This window comes from Gopherus flavomarginatus, chromosome 14 (assembly GCF_025201925.1).
Source record: "Gopherus flavomarginatus isolate rGopFla2 chromosome 14, rGopFla2.mat.asm, whole genome shotgun sequence".
NCBI lineage: Eukaryota > Metazoa > Chordata > Testudines > Testudinidae > Gopherus > Gopherus flavomarginatus.
Genome location: NC_066630.1, coordinates 20,765,364 through 20,788,015, shown reverse-complemented (window position 1 = coordinate 20,788,015; position 22,652 = coordinate 20,765,364). Strand labels below are relative to the sequence as shown.

Sequence of the window (22,652 nt, the reverse complement as noted above, 5' to 3'; positions counted from 1 at the left end):
CAAAGTCCTGAAACTGAATGCAGATCATAGGTCTAATCCTGGCTTGGTGCACTGATACCATCTACTACCCAAGTGATGCCGTCAGATCTCATGTAGGGTGCTCTGGCCAGAAATCTGAGGAGGGTTATTTAAGTCAATGGTAAGTTGCTATGTCCTTATATTATTTTCCCTCTTACTCTATTTGGAAAGAGGTTGCTGCTCCAGTGCCAGCAATCCTTTTTCACTGGGTAACCTTTCACCTTCATACACACAGCCAATATTGATTCAAATAGTATATTATTTGCTTATTTTTAAATTCACTACTACTGGAAGCAAAAAAACGTATTTTATTCTTCTGAGTTAAAAATACACCCTGCTTTTTGGAGGGCTTCACTTTGTAGACAAAACATATTAATGAATTCCTGGTGCTGATCTTTTTTTCTCTGTCTTGTGTTTGGTTATGAATTAAATCTGTCATTCTGAAATAACAGATACAATAAAATACTCTTACTGCACCCACTGGGAATTACATGACTGTTAAGTGTTCTGGCGCTGGAGGGGACTCGTGAGCAGCTAAAAATCCAGAATCTGTCCACTTACTTTTGTCTCCAGTGGCTCATTTGCTTTCCCTAGAAGTTAAGGAAATCTTTAAAGGCTTTCAGGCTTTTGACTGGGACTTGGCATTAATTCTGGTGTGAACCACTATCATGCTAATTCAGTCAGGGACTCGTTTTAGTCAACATTATTTATGACTTTTGGATGAAGTATTTGTTTAACTGGCTGTACTGCCTAATAGCCAACTCTAACCTGTATGTTACAGCTTTTGTTATTTATTAGGATCTTGTATATTTTTTATTTTGGCTTTTTTACTGTATTTTAGTATACCATCTGAATGTAAATGATATTCAGAATAAAATGATTTGAACTAAAATAACATGCTTTCAAAGTAATAGCTTTCTGCATAAAAATGCAAAATGCACTCTTTGTCTAGTCCTAAGACCAACAGTTCACAATAAACTGCATTATTTTTCTACCTATAAACAGGCTTTAAATATAAAGTATTCTGAAATGAAAGCTAAACAAATTGAGTCTAATACTTGTTTTTCACTGGTGAGAGATTTAGAGGGAAATCAACTTTAAGCTGTGCAAAAAATAGAAGAAAATTACTGGTTTCTTTCATAACTCATAATTTCGCAGCAGAAATATCCCTTTAATCATTAATTCTATTTGTATTAACTCCATATTATATTGTGCACTCTAGCCAAGATGCTTTTACTTACTCTTCATTGTGAAATTTCTCTAATCTCAAGGGTTTCCAACATCTCTGGTTTGATTTTAAAACTCAAATAAACTCTTCAACTAATCAGCACTTTAATTGCACATATTATATACTTTCTAGGGCTAAAAATATGTATTTCAACATACTCATCAAAACAATCTGGGATGCCCAATCCTTTACATGCATAATTCCCATGTGCCTTTGGGAGCTTTTGGTATGCACGGAATGCGGGATTGGTCCCACATGGGAATATGCCATCACGTTTTCTGAGTTCCTTTAATCCAATGCAAATTTTATTTGAGAGAATTTCACAGGATGAGAACTTCTTAAAGAATATTTTTATTAAATTTTACATATTAGAAATGTTTGACATATAGTGCAGCCTTTGGTCATGCAAGTATTTATGATTATGTTCAATAAGCTAGAAAGTTACATTGTGAAGATACATAAAGGCACATAAAGTTTGTTTTAAAGGCCTAAAATGAGAGCTATACAGAGGAAAGGAGACACAGCAAAGAAGGAAAGGGAGGGAGGTGGAAGTGTGTCTCTAGGGTGGGCTCAGAGGGAGTTTTACTTTTGACCTCATTGGCACCAGAATTAGGCCAACACTGAGTGACTTTGAAAATCTTACCCCTAGTTTCTAACCAGTTATAACTGGAGTAGTTCATGCTGATCTGTTAGATGTAAGCCAAGAAGGGCAGGGTTTCCAAAGAAGGAACCTAAAATGTCCAGCCAGATGCAAACAGGTAATTAAAATCTGAAAAGTGTGTAATCTCTCCTATTCTTCGCCTGAGCACTCATACTGTGCATGGGAAATTCAGGTGCCCCCATTTTTAAAAATCTGATGCACAGTATCTGATTTTTTAAAACCTGTGAAGTACAAGGCTATGCAAAAAAATTGTGTGCAGCTCTCTCTGATATGTATGCACAATTACTGTATGTGCATGTCTAAGTTGTCCATTTGTGCACACTGAAGTTTGTCTACTATATTAGATGCAGAATTATGCATGTACATAGTCTGTAATGTTCTTCTCTGTATAACAGCTGAATTGATACTGTGGGTATTGCCTCTCAAATTAACATAGCCACCTCCAAGACCTCAGAGAAACAGGAGTGGTTGGGCTACAAGATCTAGTGAAAGTCTAAATGAAAATATTAGATATTATTAGCTCATTCTCTCAATCCTTGTCTGGTGTATTACTTGATCTTATTAGGTTTAGGCTTTTGTAATTTTACTGTTATGTCACAGCCATTGAACCCAAAAACATGATAATTTAAAAAAATTATCCTGTTTGTAGTTAGGTGTCTGGGGGAGAGGGAGATGATAATTCTGTCTTTGTAACTGAAAGCTCTAAAATGTAATAGTAAAGATAAAAGTATCTGGGCTGGTAACAAGTCTGCTGCAATTTAGTGATTTTGCACGCTTTAGACCCCAATTCAGGAAATCACTCGAGCGTGCGTTTAATTCTCATGGACTTGAATGGGACACAGAGCACACACCCTATCTTAGGGTATGAGCAACAAGCCTGTCTACACTGCAAAAAAAACCCCAGAACCCTGCAGTAGCAAGTCTTAGGTCCAGGTCAACAGAGTTGGGCTTACTGCGGTCACACTATGGGACTAAAAATAGCAATGTAGACATTCCTGCTCAGGCTTTGAAACCGGGCAAAGCAGAGCGGGTCTCAGAGGCCTGAGCTCCAGCCCAAGAGGCAGTGTCTACACTGTTATTTTTAGATCCATAGCATGAGCCCAAGTCACTTGACTAGGTCTCTCAGACATGCTGCCTAGAGGTTTTTTGGGAGTGTAGACATACCCATAGTGTTCAATATGTCCACCCTCACTAGTATCTGAGCACCTTACATGTAAAATCACTAAAGGCTTTGCTATTGGACTTCATGGAGTCTGTGGTTCATCTCTATTTTGGCATGTAAACTCTGCTGCTTGTACATTTTTCTTTTCACCCTTGTTTAAGCCCTCCTTCCTGAATACCAATGCTTTCCTAAGTGAGGCCCTTAATGTGAAGTAGAAGACTCTACTAAATAAGTGAACTCTCTCCCAGATCCACACCAATTGGAGTACATTTTCGTTTTTTATGTTGATTTTAAGGGACCTTTGTTTCCCTAATTTTATTTTTGCTGTTTAGTTCCTGTCAACAAGCATTATGAGATTATATATGTTGTAGATTTACACATTTAAGAAGTATTATTTTCACCTTTTTGTTTTCAGTTCACAAACAGCTGTCAGTTCTTTAGCTAGGGTAATAAAATTAGGCAGCAAGCTAAAAATTGCAGAAAGATCATAGACTTCCTCCTGCTGCAATGCCCTTTGTGAAGGGGTCTAGCTAGAGCAGAAAAAATTGAGGAGTTCCCTGCAAATTTTCTCTTAAAGGGGAAGTGGTTTCAGATGCTGTTGAATTTGCAGAGGGCAAAGCCGCCTGATCCTGGGAATGTCTCATGCCTCTTCTGACTTTCCATCCCCTTAGCAGCACAACTCCATCAGGAAACGTGCTGCTACTGGTTGGGTCCCTCTATAGCTATTCATAAGCAGTCATGGATTCAAGCAGCACTAACTCCCACTTGGATGTCTGTGAGGTAGCAGGGGATGTGGTGCCACTAACTTGCCCTGCCTTGTCCCCAAATTCCTTACGCAGTTGGCACTTCCTCTCTCTTTCTCCAGATAGAGGGCAGAGATTTTTTAAGACAATCAATCCTAATAGTAACACATTGCATCCAAGTATATTAAAGTGCTTTACAAACAGTGAAATAAAGATTAGACATTGCAGATGTTTTCTATGTATTTTTTGATTAAATCTCCACGTTTTGGATACTTAAACTACTGTATGAGATCGTTTATAGATGAAAACTGCTAGCATTTCAATTAAACCATATAAAAACATAAGCATTATTTAGCAGAGAGTCTCTGCTACAAAACAAGTGAATAGGAAATATTAACCCTAGGATTTATGTGCTCTGTGAATCTGGCAATTAAAATGCCAAGCTCTGCAATTATATATCCCTTTAATTTGATAAGTACTGCCAGCTTTAGAGTTGTGACTAGTGCTATACTACATTTCTACTGGATTAGCAGTGGCCTTTTATCAGATGACATCAATAATATTAAAATCTATATTAAAAATATAACTCTACGAGAGCGAGAATATGCTGTTATCAATTCCAGTTAATGTATATATCAGTATCAAAGAGCATAAATGCTTTTTTGTTGTAACATATTTTGTGGTTGAGGAGAGTCTGGCTCTACATCTGAATGATTATTCTTTTGTTTCTTTGGGATCATCCTTTCTTGTGCAAGATGTAGAGGCACCTTTGTCCTTAACAGGGAGGTTCCTGTTTACTTTGATTTTTTGTGGGTGATGGTGGTTTCACATCACAGTAGCTAAAATCATATCCAGAAATAAAGTCCTTCTGAGAGATTTCATCTAAATATGATTCATAAACTTGGACAGTGCTCCACCTGTTGTTCTTCTTCTCCAGAGATTTATGCAAGAATTCTTTCATTCTCCGGTTCTCTTTGGAGGTAGATTCCCAAACTATTTCAAGTTCACCTTCCACTTCTCTGAAAGAACAAAAATAAAAAAAGAGGATGCTGATTTCAAATTCAGTTAGTTTAAAAGTTCATTTGTACAGTATATGCCTTTAACATTTAACAAATAGTGTAATTGCATGATACACGTCTTCAAGTACCTGAAGTGTTTTAATTGAATTGGTCTCCATTGTGTTTAAAAAACACATTAAGTATTTTAAAAGGTTAGGAAGAGAGGATGTGATTAGAAGCAAGACATGAGTTCTGGGCTCATGCAATAACATATTGTAAGAAACACACTATTTTGCATCAGTCCTTCCCAGCACATGGATATGGATCCCCCTCAAAGCACTAGCCTGTGGTCAAAACAGTTCTTCCTTATTCCTCCACCATTTCTAGGGAATATCATGGGTCAATTTCTCCTGTTACACCAGTAGAACTCCCCATTTAAGTCGCTGATAGTTGTATTTGCATAAATGAAGGGAGAAGTCAAGCCCATGTCTGCACTTATGCTTGATTTTGCTCCCTCTCTGGACAGCTATGAACATGGCACTTGTACTGTAGGGGAGAGAAAAGAAACTCTATGGATGTTTAAAGAATCTGCCAGCAAAAGTCACTCATGCAGATATTACCCCACTTCCTTAGGCATCCAGTAGCATCACCTGCAGAGCGCACTTAGCCCTGCGAATAGATCCCAGCGGCTCTTGAGCACCGATGCATAGGCTTCCATCAAGCCACTTCTGACCATTTCATTGCACATACTGCTGTTTTTTTTTTAAATTGACTGGTTTTGGGGACAACTTAATCTAATGTTGACACTTTGATAAAATAACCCTTTGAACAAGCCATGATGATTATCTGCCACTTGCTCTAGGATGCTAAGCATGAGAATCCTGGTAGATGGTATCTTTAGAATATCTCCATTACCAAGGAAAGGAGCTGACGACTTCCTGCACTGCACTTCACGGAGTTACCTCACTCACATACAACTACTCTCCAAGTGCTGCCTAATTTGAATTTGACTCAGTTCCCTTCTTGTCACATCTGCTGAGAACGCACACAGTCTTGTCAGTAGGCAACTGAATGAAAATGGCTGTGATTTGATATCCGTTTGTACCTTTAAGGCTTCCTCTGGTCTTGTACAGTGGCTGGCTTTTATAACTGCACTGTGGTTTTTATTTGGCATTATATGCTTTTGGATAGGCTCACAACCTACTAGCTTAATGAAAAGCAAGTGGCTCTCTTCTATTCCCTGTATACCCATGTGATCTCAGATTAATGCATTCTAGATCAGCCTGTAAATAAGGGAATAAGTTGGCATAAATACTGATGTGTGAAAGTTAGAATCCTTGTATTTGACTAGGATTTTTTTAATTTTGTGATAAATATCTGTGTGACTTTCAGCTGATAAAGCATATGACCAGCTGTAATATGGCAATAAAGCTATTTCAGCATCATAACACTTAATTGTACTACTCAATTGTGCATCTATCTACATGCTGCCCATATGCTGATATGCAATGCCATTCTCAGATGTTCTGAATTTTTCTTTTTGGATCCAATGTTCATTTTAAATCTACACCACCTCTCTCTCCTACGTACACACATGCAGCATGTATATACCATTCACACACACAAGCCTTAAATCCACTCTTGAAATCTCGTCACTAGCTTTCTCTTGCCTTCCAAACCAAGGCACTATGTTATCCTTCCCTGCCTACAGCTCTGCCCTTCTTAATCTCTCTTGCTCCCCTTGCTCTGCCATGCCTCTCTTCTCACTGTGTCATTTCTGTGTTTTCTTTCACTCCATCCTTTGTATTTGGAACTTCAGAAATGGGTGAAATCATCTTAGTGAAAATGACTCTTGTACCGTGTAGATCTGTTGTAGGCCCTGCTCATTATTCGGCCAGGTCGGTAAAAAAGAGAAGCTTGCTGACATTTGTAGGAACTTCACACTGCATGCAAAAGATATTCGGGGGGAACTAAGACTACAGGGAAAGAGGATCCTGGATACTTACTACATTCCCAACAGCATTGAACCAGGGCGAGAAAATGCAAAATTTAAGAGCTGGAAGGGATTCAAAGAGTGCTAGCTGCTTAGAAAGGCAGAATGTTACATTATTTACATGAGACAGATTTTAAGAACTAGACAATGTTAAAAACTTTTGTTTTAATAAGATAATGCTGCTTTCCATCCCAAATTAGACAATGAAACCCACTTCAAAAGCAGGAACCTAAACAGTAACCAGAAGTACTGAAGAAAACTGTGAAACTGAAACAATTAAGGCTACACGAGACTTTCTTTTTTTAAAGAACTGCTTCTGGAAGTACAGTATGACCCGACCCCACTGGTGAATAGGAGGTGAAGAGAGTGGGGCTGTCTCTGAGGTATAGCAGAAATTTCAACAGGACCATTATTGTGTCTTTTTTCTGTTGCTTTTATGAGAGAGATTGAGTCCACCTCAGAACGGAAATAAAATCAGTGTTTTATGGATTGTTGCATCAAGACCTTTCTTAGTCTTTCCAGGTACATGCAGATATTTGCATATGCTGAATGCTAGTTGCAGTCCTCTCTCTTGCTGAAATGCAAGCTGCACTACAGCAAATACCTAATGTGAGTAGCATGCAGCTGGGTCTTTTTGGATGAGAACTTAATAAACAAGACTGTGTGTGACTGTTTTTCATACGGTTAGGCAGAAACCTGTGTCTTCCTTTGTGTGCTCTCTGAATGAGGTAAATGTGCGTGGCCCTCCTCTTCTTAGGAAATCTCTTGGTACTTTTTGGAATGTCCTTGGCCAAATTTCTCTTTGCTCTTGTGCAGAAGACTGTGTGCTGGCTTTCTCTAGCAGTGGTTGGATTTCAGTGTTTGTATAGAAGCAGCTAAGTATTGTTAAATTCCTTTAGTATGACAGGTCTTATAGTGTAGAAATGTGAAACATTAATAAATAACTGACCTGACACTACTCAGGGTGGGGAGAATAGCACATCTTAAATATTTTTGACTCTCTGTAGCCACTTGGCCCAAATCTGACTTAGAATTAAAACTGTGTGTTAAAAGGGGGTTTATGAATTCATTCTGGTATAGGGAGGTGCCAAGTGTTTAAAAAATACTCCTTCTCTGACACTTCCAGTCTCTCTGGAGCACACATGGAAGCCTTCACTCCTAGTGAAGGGGATTTCTGGAGAGTAGATGCTGTCCCTATACCACACAGAGCAATGTAAAACAAGCCTTGAAATGCACCTTTTCATATCTCAATTCTTTTGCAAGATTGTGTTAATTGTGAACTAAGCCAAAAATGAAGGTTGTATGGAGAGATTTGAAGGCTGGAAATCATTCCTGTGTTTCAGGAAAAGTGTTCCAGATAAAATGCTTTAACAAATCTCATTAAGCAAGTATCTGCTTCTTAAATATTTAATCCTTGAGCCCTGCAGGAAGTTGTGGGGGCGGGGAGAGAGAGAGAGAGAGTGTGTGTGTGTGAGAGAGAGAGAGAGAGGAAGAGAGAATAAATTGTGCCTCTGTTGTCTTTTGTAGCAAACTGGTCAACTGAGGGGATGCCCCATATCTACAAAATAAATTGCAGCACGCTGTTTTTGAGAGACCACTTGTGAGTGAATGAAAACCCAGCTAGTTTTGGGAACCAGGTAAGTGAGTGAGTTGCCATCAGAGCGATGTTCTGCTTGATGCATAATTTCCAGAGGCTTATCACCTCCTGACATTTGTATGGAGTGGGTCGTTCCCCCCCCTCCACTCTTCCCCCCTGTCTATTTAGATAATACATGGCAGTTGTATTGTCAGTTAGAATCTGGACTGCTGAATCTTTGACAAGAGAAGGGCCTGGGAAGCTCTGTAAATTTGCTGTAGCTTCAGGACATTAATGTGAAGCCTCACTTCCTGGTCTGTCTGTATTCCTTGCACCCATGAACTATTCAGGTGAGCACCTTAGCCTATTGTAGAATTGTTGGTTACAACTGCCTTCATTGCAAGGGGACTGGAAAAGGTGTGTGTGTGGGGGGGGGGGGGGAGAGGAAGATTCCTATGCTGTCCTGGTCTGTCCACCATTCCACAGAATGTAAGACTACAGGGGTAGCTTGGACCAGCCTGTCCAGATGATGCCTGCTTGGCCGGTAAACTGACTTTAGCCATGCTTATAGAGGACAAACTTGGAGTCCCGCATGGTCATATATTTGCATGCAGCCATGTGACCTAGCAACCTGAGGCATACTTGGGCCCTGGTGGATGGGTGAGACTGCAGCCAATGATTTTAGTGTATTATCCATTTTATTGTGTGATGTTATAATTAATATATTCATTGTATATTAATAAGAGTTAATTTGTAGGGTTATAAGAGTATAAGATTGATCAGTATTTAGAGGAACCGAGTATTAGACATGAGAAAGACAAGCTGAAACACAAAAACCTGTAGGTTGAGGCCTGCAAGACCTTAGCTTAGCTATTTTAGGCCTTGGAGGCAAGAATTATGACATAAATGACCGAGGAATAACCCAATGCCCTAAATTATGGGAAAAGAGGTACCAAGTGATAATATTGCACAAAATTACCCAGATTAATATTAGATCATAAAAATACCGTAAAGGCGCATCTGTCTCAGCCATATATCTTAACCAAGGGATACAAGTTGTGTGTCAATGCTAGTGAGAACAAAGGGAACTTACACAGCCTAGAAAACTGGGGTTGCTTAAGTCTCCAGGGGACACAGACCAATAAGAGAAAAGAGGGTTGACACTTGTATGGACATAAGCAGAATGTAGGTATAGACAGAATCATATTATAAAAGGGGGATGCCCAGAATGGGAAAATTGAGCTCCCTCTGGGAGACTCCAGTAGGAACCATCCCTCTGCTGATGACTAAGCTATGAGAGACCCATCAGACCCTAACACTATTGTTAAGGATGTGAGTATAAGTATATTTGTAACTCATGTATAGATCTCTATGGAATTTCTATATGCTTGGGTAATCATAACTTTAACTGTAACTTTAATAAAACTTGTAAAATAGACTAGACCAGTGGTTCTCACACTTTTTTTTCCACAGACCACTTGAAAATTGCTGAGGGTCTTGGTGGACCACTTAATGATCTTTCCAGATGTTGTTTGTACCATTCGCTAACTATTGTAAAGCGCTTGGATAAAAGCACTATATAAAAAAACCCATAATAATAAACTTTTTTTGTTCTACAGATAAAAGCACACAACTCTTATTTTAATATCAATAGTTTTACCTTTCTAATGCAATGGATGTGCCCTCTCTCACCCACCGCGGCAGCCCCCGAATTGCAGCTGGGAAGGAGAGCCATTTCTCTCCAGCAGCCACAGCCTTGGAGCTGGGGAAAGTCGCCTCTTTCTCTTGCTGCCGCAGCCCAGCACATCCCAAATTCCCCCCACCCCCACTTCTCACCCTACTGTCCCCTGAGTGAAGAGCTTAAAGGCAGATTTTTCCACAGATTGGAGCCTAAGCTAGAGGACTTTTTTCTCTGAGGTCTATATCTCCTTTTTTGGGTTGTCAACTTGTCTAGGCTGGTAGAAAGGGTGTCTATAGTATTGCTGAGAGTATTGGATATGCAGAGTTTTATGTCTTTTTCTTGGGCACCAGGGCATAAATTCCCAAGGATTGGAGGGTCACTCAGGAGTCATTAAATGAATGCAGTGTTTCATCAGTTGTAGCCAAAAAAAAGGGAAGCGCCCATCAAATGGAAGGTCTTCTGTAGTTTGCTGTATGTCAGGGGTTATACCATAATTATATAGCATTACAATTGCAGAGCCCAAAATCCTATAGGAACCATCAATGATATGTTCCCTATGGCCTTTGCTGGCTTGGAAAGTGCCTCATTAATTGGGAGGCTACCCTTCTTAAGTTTGCACCTTGAAGAATATCCAACAGCTTGTGGGTATTCTCCTGTAAAAACTTGGCTTGTATAACAATCGCAGAGGCCATTCTTCAAAGCAAATTCTGAGATTGTGAGGATAAGCCTGCGACTACTGAGTCCTCTGGGGAGGGCAAGGATAAATTGACTGCAGTCAAAGTAGCCTTCTAAGGCTAAGTCTACACTGGGGGGCAGGGGTCGATCTAAGATACGCAACTTCGGCGTATTTTAGGTTGATTTTACCTGGCCTCCATTTCCGCCTCTCGACTGCGGTAGAGTTCCGGAGTCGACAGCAGAGCGATCGGGGATCGATTTTATCACATCTACACTAGACGAGATACATTGATCCCCAATAGATCGATCACTACCTGCCGGTCCGGCGGGTAGTGTAGACATCCCCTAAGACAGAGCTCATTCCTCCAACAATAGCTCATCTTGTTTGGCTTGTTACTCAATAGGAAGAGCTTCTAGTTGTTCTTCTAGTACATGAGGTTCTGATGTGGATGGTTCTGAGGATCTTCTGGAACAGGGTGGAGCTCTAGATCTGGAAGATCTAGGAATCTATGAAGGGTTTCACATCAGCTAATATAGCACTGGAGGCCAAAATGTCTCAGGCTGCACAGGCTTCTCCTTGCTGTGTGATTGGTACAAATCCTGGTACCAAGGTTGTCCCTCTTAAAGTAGCCTGGATGATTCACTGGACTTTCTGTGGCTTGGCAGGGATTAAGAAGAGCTAGAGAAGTCTGACCCAGACTGAGAGGGGCCCTCCAAATAATCATTTGGCATAAAAGGAGCCCAACCAGGCAGGGCTACTGGATGACCCAATCTGTCCAACTCCCAGCTGGGCAGAGGTAAGGTTGGTACTGGTGGTGGTACTGCAGTCGGTAAGGTGAATGTTTCTCAAGAAGCAGGCTCTGTTGGAGGCAGTGCATAGCCTGGCATCAACACCCAGGCTGACAAAGGCCCTAGTACCGGTGCCAATGTTGAAGACTGTCTCGGGACCAATGAAAAGTGCATTTAGGTGGTGGAAGATGCAGATGAGGCAGTCTTAGATTGTGTCCTTTGCCCAGGTGCCGGCACATTCTGTGTCCGGTGCTGAAAAGGTTGAGGTCCTGGAAAGAGACAAAGGTAGTAGCAGCCCTGCAGACTCCTGCATCAGTGGCAAATCAGGGGCAGACAAAATGGGCCTTCGCTGCCTCATATGCCTGTGGGATTGTAGGCACTAAAACAGGCATCACTGAAACAGCTTGTGTTGGTACCAGGCTCACTAGCCACCATGGCAGTTGACGGTACAGTAGGAGGGATTTCTTGCCTTTGTACTGGGAGACATAGGCCAATGGCCCAGTTCTCCCCTGGGTATCTGGTGAATCTCATTGTTGCTCCAATCTACTTCTCTTGGAGCAGGAGTGGCTCCTATCAGTCTTATGGGTTCTTTTGCAAGGGACCTAGGGTGACCAGATTGCAAGAACAAGATATTGGGACACATGGGGAAGGGGCAGAGAACGCATGGTCCTGGCTCCAACCCCTGTCACAAGCTGTGGGTTTGTCAGGGGTACACATCTTCAACTCCCGCCGCAAGGGGGGGTGTCAGGGCTGGAGTAGGGGATTGGGACGCAGAAGGGGTGCTGACACCAGGATGGAGTTTGGGTGCGGGAGGTGGCTCAGGCCTGGGGGTTGAGGTGCGGGAGGGGGTGTGGGCTCCAGACTGCGCTTACCTCAGGCGGCTCCCCAGAAGTGGCAACTCTGCTTCTGGGTCCCAGGCAAAGGCGCGGCTAGGTGGCTCTGCGCGCTGCCTCACCCACAGCGTTTCCTGGCCAATGGAAGCTGTGCAGCAGGCACTCATGGCAGGGCAGCATTTGGAACCCCCCTGGCCGTCCCTGTGCCCAGGACCCAGCGGAAGATGTCACCATTTCCAGGGAGCTGCACTGAGCCAGGTAGGGAGCCTGCCAGCCCCATCCAAACTGGACACCTGGGAACCCTACAATATTGGGACAAATGGCATCCCGATCATACATCGGTCAGGACGCAGGACAGAGTTAAATATCCCAATTTTATCAGGACATCTGTCACCCTAGAGGGACCCTACAAGAGAAAGATTGTCCTCTCCTTTTCCATGAAGAGGAGTGCAAGCTAAAGGTCTGTTCGAACTCTCTGCCATAGTAACAGTTGACTATGCATGGACAGAATGATCTGGTGCCAGTGCTGAGCTAGGCCTCTGGCCTGTTCCAAGAGGTGCAGCTTGAGGTGTAGATCCCTGGAAACTTGAGTATGTTTCTTCAAGGAGTGGCAAATGTAGCTCCTCTCCTTGATGTGTCCTTCCTCAAGATACAGCAACAATGTGTATAGGGATCGCTATTAGGAATAGATACCTCACACAAAGGTCAGTGCTTGAAGTCCGGAGAGTGCTGCGTATCCCTGGAGCATAGCACCACCAACTACATTAACAAATAAACTATAAATAAAAATTGAAAACAATAAAGGAAACCTGTCTAAAGGATACTAACTGCTAACTATGTACAGAATGAAATAAGCTAAGAGCTAGCTATATCACAGAAAAAGGTGTGAGAACCATCCACGGAGTTCCAACTCAGCTGTGAGTGGTCGCTGTCAATGCCTCAAGGTCGATGACGATCTTTCATAGGTTTTATTTTTTTATTGGTCCTTTGGTGACTGAGGAGTCTGATCCTTGAACCACAGACTCATTAGCAGACTTGCAGGTGATGATAGAAGTCTGGGTTGGGCTGCAATTGCTGCGTGACAGTTGTCTGTCCTTTCTTTTCTGGCATTTTTCTCCAACCAGGGCAAGACGATTTTCCTCAAAAATGGACATTCCCTCTCTGACAAGTCTTTGCCAGTTATCCCGATCCTGGGCTACTGTCTCCCCAGTGTGTGGTGTCAATGCCACATCTCCTGATGTTTATCTTGCGAATATCTTTGAAGTGTTTCTTTTGGCCTCCCTGTTTCCCTTCTCCTTTGGTGAGTTGGGCGTACAGGTTTTTCAGGTGTTTTCTTTAGGTCACCCAAGTCTCACAGCCATAGAACAGAGTTGGGATTACTACCACTTTATAACCTAAAAGTCTAGTGTGTGTTCTCATGTTGTGATTGTTGAACACCTGGCAAGACAGTCTGCCAAAGGCAAGGCTGGCACAGTTCTTCTTTGCAAATGTATATCTTCCTTGCTGGATCTGATGATTGACCAAGAGCTGGCTGGTGGAGAAATTTTGTTTTGCTGATGTTCACAGTTAGCCCTAGGCTTTTGTAAATTTCAGAGAAGCTATTAAGGGCTATTTGTAGATCCTCCTTTGTGCAACTACAGGACAATCATCTGCATACTGGAGTCCGTTATAGTTGCCGATATTACTTTATTTCTGGCACAGAGATGAGAAAGGTTGAAGAGGTTGCCGTCAATCTGATATTGGATGCCTACCGCCCTGTGGTGGATTGTCTTGGGTCAGTGTTTTCATAGATGCCAAGAAAATGGAGAAAAGGGTGCGTGTGAGTACAAAGCCTTGTTTTACCCCAGTTCGGATGACAAAGAGTTCACAGGTAGAGCCACTGTACAGGATGGAGACAGTCATCTGGTCATGGAGGAGTCTTACAATGGTGATAAATTTGCTTGGGCAGCTAAACTTTGACATGATTTTCCACACAGCCTCACGGTTGACAGAGTAAAGGCTTTGGTTAGATCGATAAAGGCTATATACAACTCCTGGTCGTGGTGGTGACATTTTTCCTGGATCTGCCTGCGAAAATCATGTCAGTGGTGCCTTGTGTTGGTCTGAAGCCACACTGGGACTCTGCAAAAAGCAACAAAGAGTCCTGTGGCACCTTACAGACTAATAGATGTATTGAAGCATAAGTTTTCATGGGTGAATACCCACTTCGTCACTGGGACTCTGGAAATATTTCCTTTGCAAGAGGGAGCAGGCAATTCAGTAAGATTCTAGCAATAATCTTCTCAGTGATGGAGAGGAGGGCAATGCCTTGATAGTTGGCCCTGTCTCCCTTTTTGAAAATGGTGATGACGCTAGTATTATGTAAGTCAACGTGGATTTCTTTGGTGTTCCAGATTTTGAGGAGCAGCAAATGAAGGTAGTTAATCATTGTTTCTCCTCCCGTTTTCAATACTTCAGGTGGTATGCCATCACAACCTGGGGCTTTATTGTTCTTCATTTGTTTAATTGCTTTGCAGACCTCCTCAGGTGTTGGTGGGTTGGCAGAAGTTTCCCAGATTGGGTGCTGAGGGATGGAGTCGATGGTGTTGTCAGTCATAGCTGATTCTCGATTTAGAAGCTTCTGGTAGTGTTCCTTCCAGAACTCTTTGATGGATTCGTTACCTTTAAGAAGGGTACAATCATTTTCAGATCTCAGCGGTGTGAGGCCACATGAGCTTGGTCCGTAAAAGGGAACTGAACGGAGTCCAGGTGGTGCCACCTTTTTATCACCTTTGGAGGGGCCATAAGGAAGTGCCAGGTGCATGCACTGCCCTGACAGGTACTGCTGCAGAAAGCTTTTCCAGCTCCGGTGTGCTAGGCACATACACACCTGGGTGAAATACATATTTGCATCCACTCAAATACATTTTTACGTCCTGGGGCATGGGGGGAAGGTTGGATTTCAACAAGTTTCAGCTGGTCACGGTGAACTCTAGCCTCTCTTCTAGAATTCATCTCTGCCAGCTAGCATGTTAAAATCCAGTGTGCGCTGTCTGCATGTAGTAACTATTATGTTTTGAAAACTATACTTTTTTATTCTGGCATGGACAGGCCGTTGTTCTCTGTAATGGACTCTACTCTGGGATGGTCTGCACTCAAGGTGCTTTCTCTTCACTGGTACTTCAGCATGTTGTCTGAACAGCTCCTAGCTCCTGCTATCCCAGGAATCGAGCTCAATCTGGGTTTCTCAGGTGGTAGTGCGGAGTGCGGAGAATTAAGTATTGGGCCACCATCCAGCCTTATAACAGATTTATTTCTTTCTAAGTGGCTGGAATATAGAGAGGCAAAGAAACCTTGAGATCATAATGTGGTAGATATTTGTTTTTTTAATTATTATTATTTCAGCACTCTGCCTTTAATTTCCAACAGCAAGAGCCCTCCTGGGTTGTGGTTATGGTTTGGTGAACTTCAAGGCATCAAGATTTTAATGCAGTGATGAGACAAAACTAAGGAGGGCTCAACTCTGAACTGCAGTTTAATGTCTACAAGGTACCTGACAAAAATGAGGGGCTGAGAAGGCAAAAGAAATAGAGATCAGAATATAAATTCTTTGACGTGTCACTTTTCCTTCATGCATTGCTCAGTTCAATGTTAGCTGTATTGATATATTTAAAATAATAAAAAAGCAAGCATATTTGAAGTGGCTAACCTTAAAAGTCAATTTGGGTTTGCACCTCTTGAATATGGCCTCAACAGCAAGGGAGCCTTTGAAGGATCCTAAATAAAACTTAAATAAACTGGAAATAAAGCAGCTGAAGCTGCCTGCTGACTTTATTTTGGTCAAAGCATGTTGCTGTAAGGAAGTTCATCATATATGCCCTTGGCTTTTGTTTGCACTATGCCACAGTCAGAGTGTGGTAGCCTACAGTATATGGTGCAAGACATCTTCGTAATGTAGCTATTTGTTCTGTAGTCAGCTACTGAGAGGAGGGTATTATCACGAGGTTGTGGCTGGCAACAGTGGGCTGTCTTTCTATCCACTGATATTATACTTGTTTTGTTTTAAATTCTTATAAATGAACACATATGCAAAAGTATAGGGAGTCATACAAGGCTCTTCATAAATAAAACAAACTCCCAGTCCAATCAAAATGGCAGCCCAGCACTGCTCAGAACAGGAAGAGGGTAACTTGAATTTTCTGAGCCTACTGGAGCCTGAAAGGTTTTCTTTGTTTGTTTGTTTTTTGGCAGGGTGGCAGGGTCTGGCTTGCTATTGCCCTTTTCAGTCACCGGAATCTGGATTTAATCACTGCAAGGCCAGTACAGTCCTAAAACTTGGAGGCAATAAAAGGGAGATCTGTTAATCCTGGGTTTCCATTAAAGGTTCAGGTTTTCTCCTCTTTTTACACCACTCTTTGCCCATATTTTCCATGTAATGCTCCTACTTCACAGGGACCTGTTGCACCTCTCCAGAACAAATTTCTTCAGATCCTGCCCTGGCATTAGCATCCTGTTTTGACATTGTCTGTAAAGGCCCTTAGTTTAGAAGATTTCCTCTCATAGAACTGTGCTAAACATCATTCTGTCTTCTGTGCCATCTCTTCATTTTGGTCAAGAGTTAATAATTGTACATGTAAAATTAGTATTTTAAAAGTGGACATTCCTCCAGCAGTGAATAAAAATCCCAGTTCTAAACACGACTGTACAAGATAATAACCTTCTGTCTGTTTGTCATTAACAAATGATTGCCTAACTTATTAAAGATGAAAATGCAATTAAAATCACAACTAAGCTAAAGAGTGATGAGACTGAATACCCTACTTGCTGCTACCAAAAAGCGTTAATACTAAGATGTTTTAGGAGAGCAAAGGCAGATTCAGTGATTTTTCCCAAAATTGAACCTCTATTTATCTCAGATCCTCATAGATTCATAGACTCTAGGACTGGAAGAGACCTCGAGAGGTCATCGAGTCCAGTCCCCTGCCCTCATGGCAGAACCAAATATTGTCTAGACCATCCCTAATAGACATTTATCTAACCTACTCTTAAATATCTCCAGAGATGGAGATTCCACAACTTCCCTAGGCAATCTATTCCAGTGTTTAACTACCCTGACAGTTAGAAACTTTTTCCTAATGTCCAACCTAAATCTCCCTTGCTGCAGTTTAAGCCCATTGTTTCTTGTTCTATCATTGGAGGCTAAGGTGAACAAGTTTTCTCCCTCCTCCTGATGACACCCTTTTAGATACCTGAAAACTGCTATCATGTCCCCTCTCAGTCTTCTCTTTTCCAAACTAAACAAACCCAATTCCTTCAGCCTTCCTTCATAGGTCATGTTCTCAAGACCTTTAATCATTCTTGTTGCTCTTCTCTGGACCCTCTCCAATTTCTCCACATCTTTCTTGAAATGCGGTGCCCAGAACTGGACACAATACTCCAGCTGAGGCCTGACCAGCACAGAGTAAAGCGGAAGAATGACTTCTCGTGTCTTGTTTACAACACACCTGTTAATGCATCCCAGAATCACGTTTGCTTTTTTTGCAACAGTATCACACTGTTGACTCATATTAAGCTTGTGGTCTACTATGACCCCTAGATCTCTTTCTGCCATACTCCTTCCTAGACAGTCTCTTCCCATTCTGTATGTGTGAAACTGATTGTTCCTTCCTAAGTGGAGCACTTTGCATTTATCTTTATTGAACTTCATCCTGTTTACCTCAGACCATTTCTCCAATTTGTCCAGATCATTTTGAATTTTGACCCTGTCCTCCAAAGCAGTTGCAATCCCTCCCAGTTTGGTATCGTCCGCAAACTTAATGAGCGTACTTTCTATGCCAACATCTAAATCGTTGATGAAGATATTGAACAGGACTGGTCCCAAAACAGACCCCTGCGGAACCCCACTTGTTATACCTTTCCAGCAGGATTGGGAGCCATTAACAACTACTCTCTGAGTACGGTTATCCAGCCAGTTATGCACCCACCTTATAGTAGCCCCATCTAAATTGTACTTTCCTAGTTTATCTATAAGAATATCATGCGAGACCGTATCAAATGCCTTACTAAAGTCTAGGTATATCACATCCACCGCTTCTCCCTTATCCACAAGGCTCGTTATCCTATCAAAGAACGCTATCAGATTAGTTTGACACGATTTGTTCTTTACAAATCCATGCTGGCTATTCCCTATCACCTTACCACCTTCCAAGTGTTTGCAGATGATTTCTTAATTACCTGCTCCATTATCTTCCCTGGCACAGAAGTTAAACTAACTAAATCCTAATTCAGTCTTCTAGTTCATGAATTAGCTATCTCAGTCCACTCTGTAGTGATAAGCATCCTCATCACAAAGACCAACCCCACAACCAGAACACTTCATGATAATTTCATCCGAAAACCTCAGGCATAAGACTATATGGACCCTTTCCTCTGATTATATAGCATTGCAAAGTTTTGTATTGCTGCACCTTTTCTGAGGATGAACACAGGAAATTTAGTCAAGATTTTCAGGCTCGTACTTTACAAGTGCAAAACAGCCATGCCATTTCTTCAGAAAGTGTAACAGCTGTGACAAATTACTATGTACTGTACCACTGCAGAGGATTTATATGATATAATATGGTGTGACATAGAAAAATCATAGAGGAAGGAAAAGCTGTGTTCAGAAACATAAATAAGATGTGATAGCAAACCTGATTTCTTACCCTGCAGCTATTCACAACTTAGATTATTACATATGTAGATATAACATTTAATTTAAAGAAAGATGTGTGAAACGATATTCTTCATAAGCCTGCTCTATAAACAAATAATAGCATCAATCGAATATTACCTATGTTAAGTGGGAAAATCACACCAAATTCTTCTGAGCTTTGTGGGGCAAAAGGTTACTGTGAATTTCCAGTATTTTTGGAAGAAGGCTGTAAAAGTTAAGAAATACTGGGAACAGGAATTCTCTCAAGGGAATCCTAAATGTCAGTTTGAAAGAACATGGAATGTGTACATTCTTCCTTTAGAAGCTATCAAAATGTCTTTAGTAAACAACAATAATTTTTGTTGGTTTGTTTTTTGGGGAAAACTGTCTCTTCTCAGGTTGTTTCTAGTGATCACTTTCTTGTAAATGTTAGGACAAACTGAGGAAGCAGACAAGACAAAGAGATAAATGTTGAATGTCAAGAAGTTAGTAGACCCAGCAGTGTACTAGGAGTTTCCACTGCAGCTCAGCTACTCCAACATCTGATGAGAACCTCTGGGAAAAATTGATATACGTTATGCTGCAGGAAACAACTTAGGTAAAAGAAGACAGCCTAAAGAATTATAAATAACAGATTACACTTGGAATGGAGCTGCAAAAATGGAAAGACTACTACTGCACTGGTGACGCTTGGCTCATGGAAAAGGAAAACAAAGTTACAGATACACCACCAAGATAACCAGATATATGGAACATGTTTTCTAAATATTCTAAGAGAATTACAATAATTAAATATGCAGGATTGCTATAGCTTTCTTGGTTCCAGGATATTGGAGTGAGAAGGTGAGTGAAGTAATATCTTTTGTTGGACCAGCTTCTGTTGGTGAGAGAGAGAAGCTTGAGAGCTTACAGAGCTCTTCTTCAGGTCTGGAAAAAGTACTCACACTATGTCTATGCTAGCACTTTCGTCAAAACTTATGTTGCTGAAGGGTGTGAAAAGATACACCCCAACCGCCATAAATTACCTCAACAGAAGTGCCGATGTGGATGGCGCTATGTTGCTATCCTGCTGACATAATTGCTGCTTGTTGAGGATGGTTTAATTATGCCTACAGGAGAGCTCTCTCCCATCGGCATAGATTGGCTACATGGGAGACCTTACAGTGGTGCAACTGCAGCGGTACAGCTATGCTGCTGTAAGGTCTCTAGTATAGACAGCCACAGCCTTGTTTGCACAGATGTTGATCATTTCATACATCCATCCCACAAGATTTTACAACATTAAGTCAACCAACTGCATCCTTACCCTTGCTACACTGTGCAGCACCTAGCACATTAGCAGTAGTATTCTGAACCCTAGGAGTCTTAACCCTCTATTCCGTGTTGTATGTAGCATGTGTAATTGCCTGGTACTTTAATATAAAATATCACTATTTAGTAATCTCTGTGTCAATTTCAAGTTTGCAACTTTGCTTCAGTTAGAGACATAACACCTTCCCTGCCAAAGGTGACAAACTGAGGAACTTAACTCAGTTAGTCCTTCTACAACCACCTATTAGATGAAAACAACTGTTAATCTGTACCAGGCTAGGCTAGGTTCAAACTGGTTACTCAGGTGAAAAAGTTCTATCTCATTAGCAATGCCCTGAGACATTCAGGTCCTGTTTTCCATTTAGGGCTTGAGGGGAGGGTGTCATGTGACCTATAGGGAAGTTGGCTGCTTGACTCTTGGTCTCCTCAACCCTCATGCACTAATCCTCATCAATTAAGGCCTCTCAAGTAGCTAAACCATAACTTTGTCAGAAATTTACTAATTAGGTGAGGAGGACCCTTTTAGTTGTGTTATGAATCCTGCTGGGAAAAATAGAAATGCCAAATGACCCAAGCCTGAGCCCTGGTCTACACTACGAGTTTAGGTCGAATTTAGCAGCATTAGATCGATTTAACCCTGCACCCATCCACACAACAAAGCCATTTTTGTTGATTTAAAGGGCTCTTAAAATCAATTTCAGTACTCCTACCTGATGAGGGGATTAGTGCCGAAATCAACCTTCCTGGGTCGAATATGGGGTAGTGTAGATGCAATTGGATGGTACTGGCCTCAGGGAGCTATCCCAGAGTGCTCCATTATGACTGCTCTGGACAGCACTCTCAACTCCGATGCACTGGCCAGGTAGACAGGAAAGGCCCTGTGAATTTTTGAATTTCATTTCCTGTTTGCCAAGCGTCGTGAACTGATCAGCACAGGTGACCATGCACAGCTCATCAGCAGAGGTAACCATGGAGTCCCAGAGTCACAAAAGAGCTCCAGCATGGACCGAATGGGAGGTACTGGATCTGATCACTGTATGGGAAGACGAATCTGTGCTATCCAAACTCTGTTCCAAAAGACGAAATGCCGGAATATTTGAAAAATCTCAAAGGCCATGAAGGACAGAGGTTATAACAGGGACCCGCAGCAGTGCTGTGTGAAACTTAAGGAGCTGAGGCAAGCCTACCAAAAAACCAGAGAGGCAAACCCCCAGACATGCCGCTTCTATGATGAGCTGCATGCCATTCTAGAGCGTGCCCCTACAAGTACCCCACCCCGTGCTTTGAGTCCATCAATGGACTCTCATACAACAGGGGTGCAGATTTAGGGGACGAGGAGGAGGAAGACGTTGAAGTTAGCCGACCAGGAGCACCCATGTCTGCCCAGGCAACCCTGATCGACCTCACTGAGGCCGGCTAGGAGCAACCAGGAGACAGCAGCAGATGGCACAGTATGACTGCTAACCGTCTTTGCCAACTTGCAAAGGCAAGGAGCTGCTGCTGTGTAGCACTGCAGTACCGCATCTGTCAGCAGCACCCAGGAGACGTACAATGACAGTGAGCTGAGCGGGCTCAATGCTTGCCGTGGTATGTCATCTGCACGGGTGACCCAGGAAAAAAGACCAGAAATGATTTTTTCCCATTGCTTTCACGGTGGTGGAGGGGGTCTGATGACATGTACCCAGAACTACTCACAACAATATTGTTGCCCCATCAGGCATTGGGAGCACAACCCAGAATTCCAATGGGGGACGGAAACTGCAGGATAGCTACCACAGTGCAACGCTCCGTAAGTCAACGCTAGCCTTGGAACTGTGGACGCACACTGCCAACTTAATACACTTAGTGGGGGGACACACAAACAACAGTATCAAATAGATTTCTAAAAAATCGACTTTTATTAAATCGACCTAATTTCATAGTGAAGACATACCCATGAGTCTCCAAAGAAAAGTATGGCTGAGAAAATCCAGCAGTCTCACAGAGAGGACTTTGCAGCTATGAAGGACTTTCAAACTACCAAGTTTCATCTTTTATCTCAAGATATACATGGGCTCTCTAAAGATGTGGGGGAAGTCAAGGCTTATTTGACCTATTTAGAGAACTATGAAAAACTGCCATTGAACTGAAGGAGGTTAAAAGGCAGAATGCTTCTATAAGGCATGGACTAACCCAGTCTTGAGGAAAAGCGAGATCTTGAAAACAAATGACACAGGAGTTATTTGTGGTTAGTGAGGATCTCTGAAGGGCTGGAAGGAAAAAACACATGATTAGCTTTCTCCAGAACATACTCTCTGAGGTACTGGAATTA

At 42.0% G+C, this 22,652-nt stretch overlaps 1 protein-coding gene across 4 annotated transcripts in view; it reads right to left on the bottom strand.

Annotated features, from left to right (window-relative positions):
* Positions 1-1,533: 1,533 nt before the first annotated feature.
* CEP89 (centrosomal protein 89) overlaps positions 1,534-22,652 on the bottom strand; it is a 129,382-nt gene continuing 108,263 nt past the window's right edge. For all 4 annotated transcript variants that reach the window (XM_050923068.1, XM_050923069.1, XM_050923070.1 and 1 more), the window contains one exon: positions 1,534-4,831. In XM_050923068.1, the coding sequence (XP_050779025.1) occupies positions 4,588-4,831 (244 nt within the window). In that variant the 3' untranslated portion in view covers positions 1,534-4,587. The remainder of the gene's footprint in view (positions 4,832-22,652) is intronic.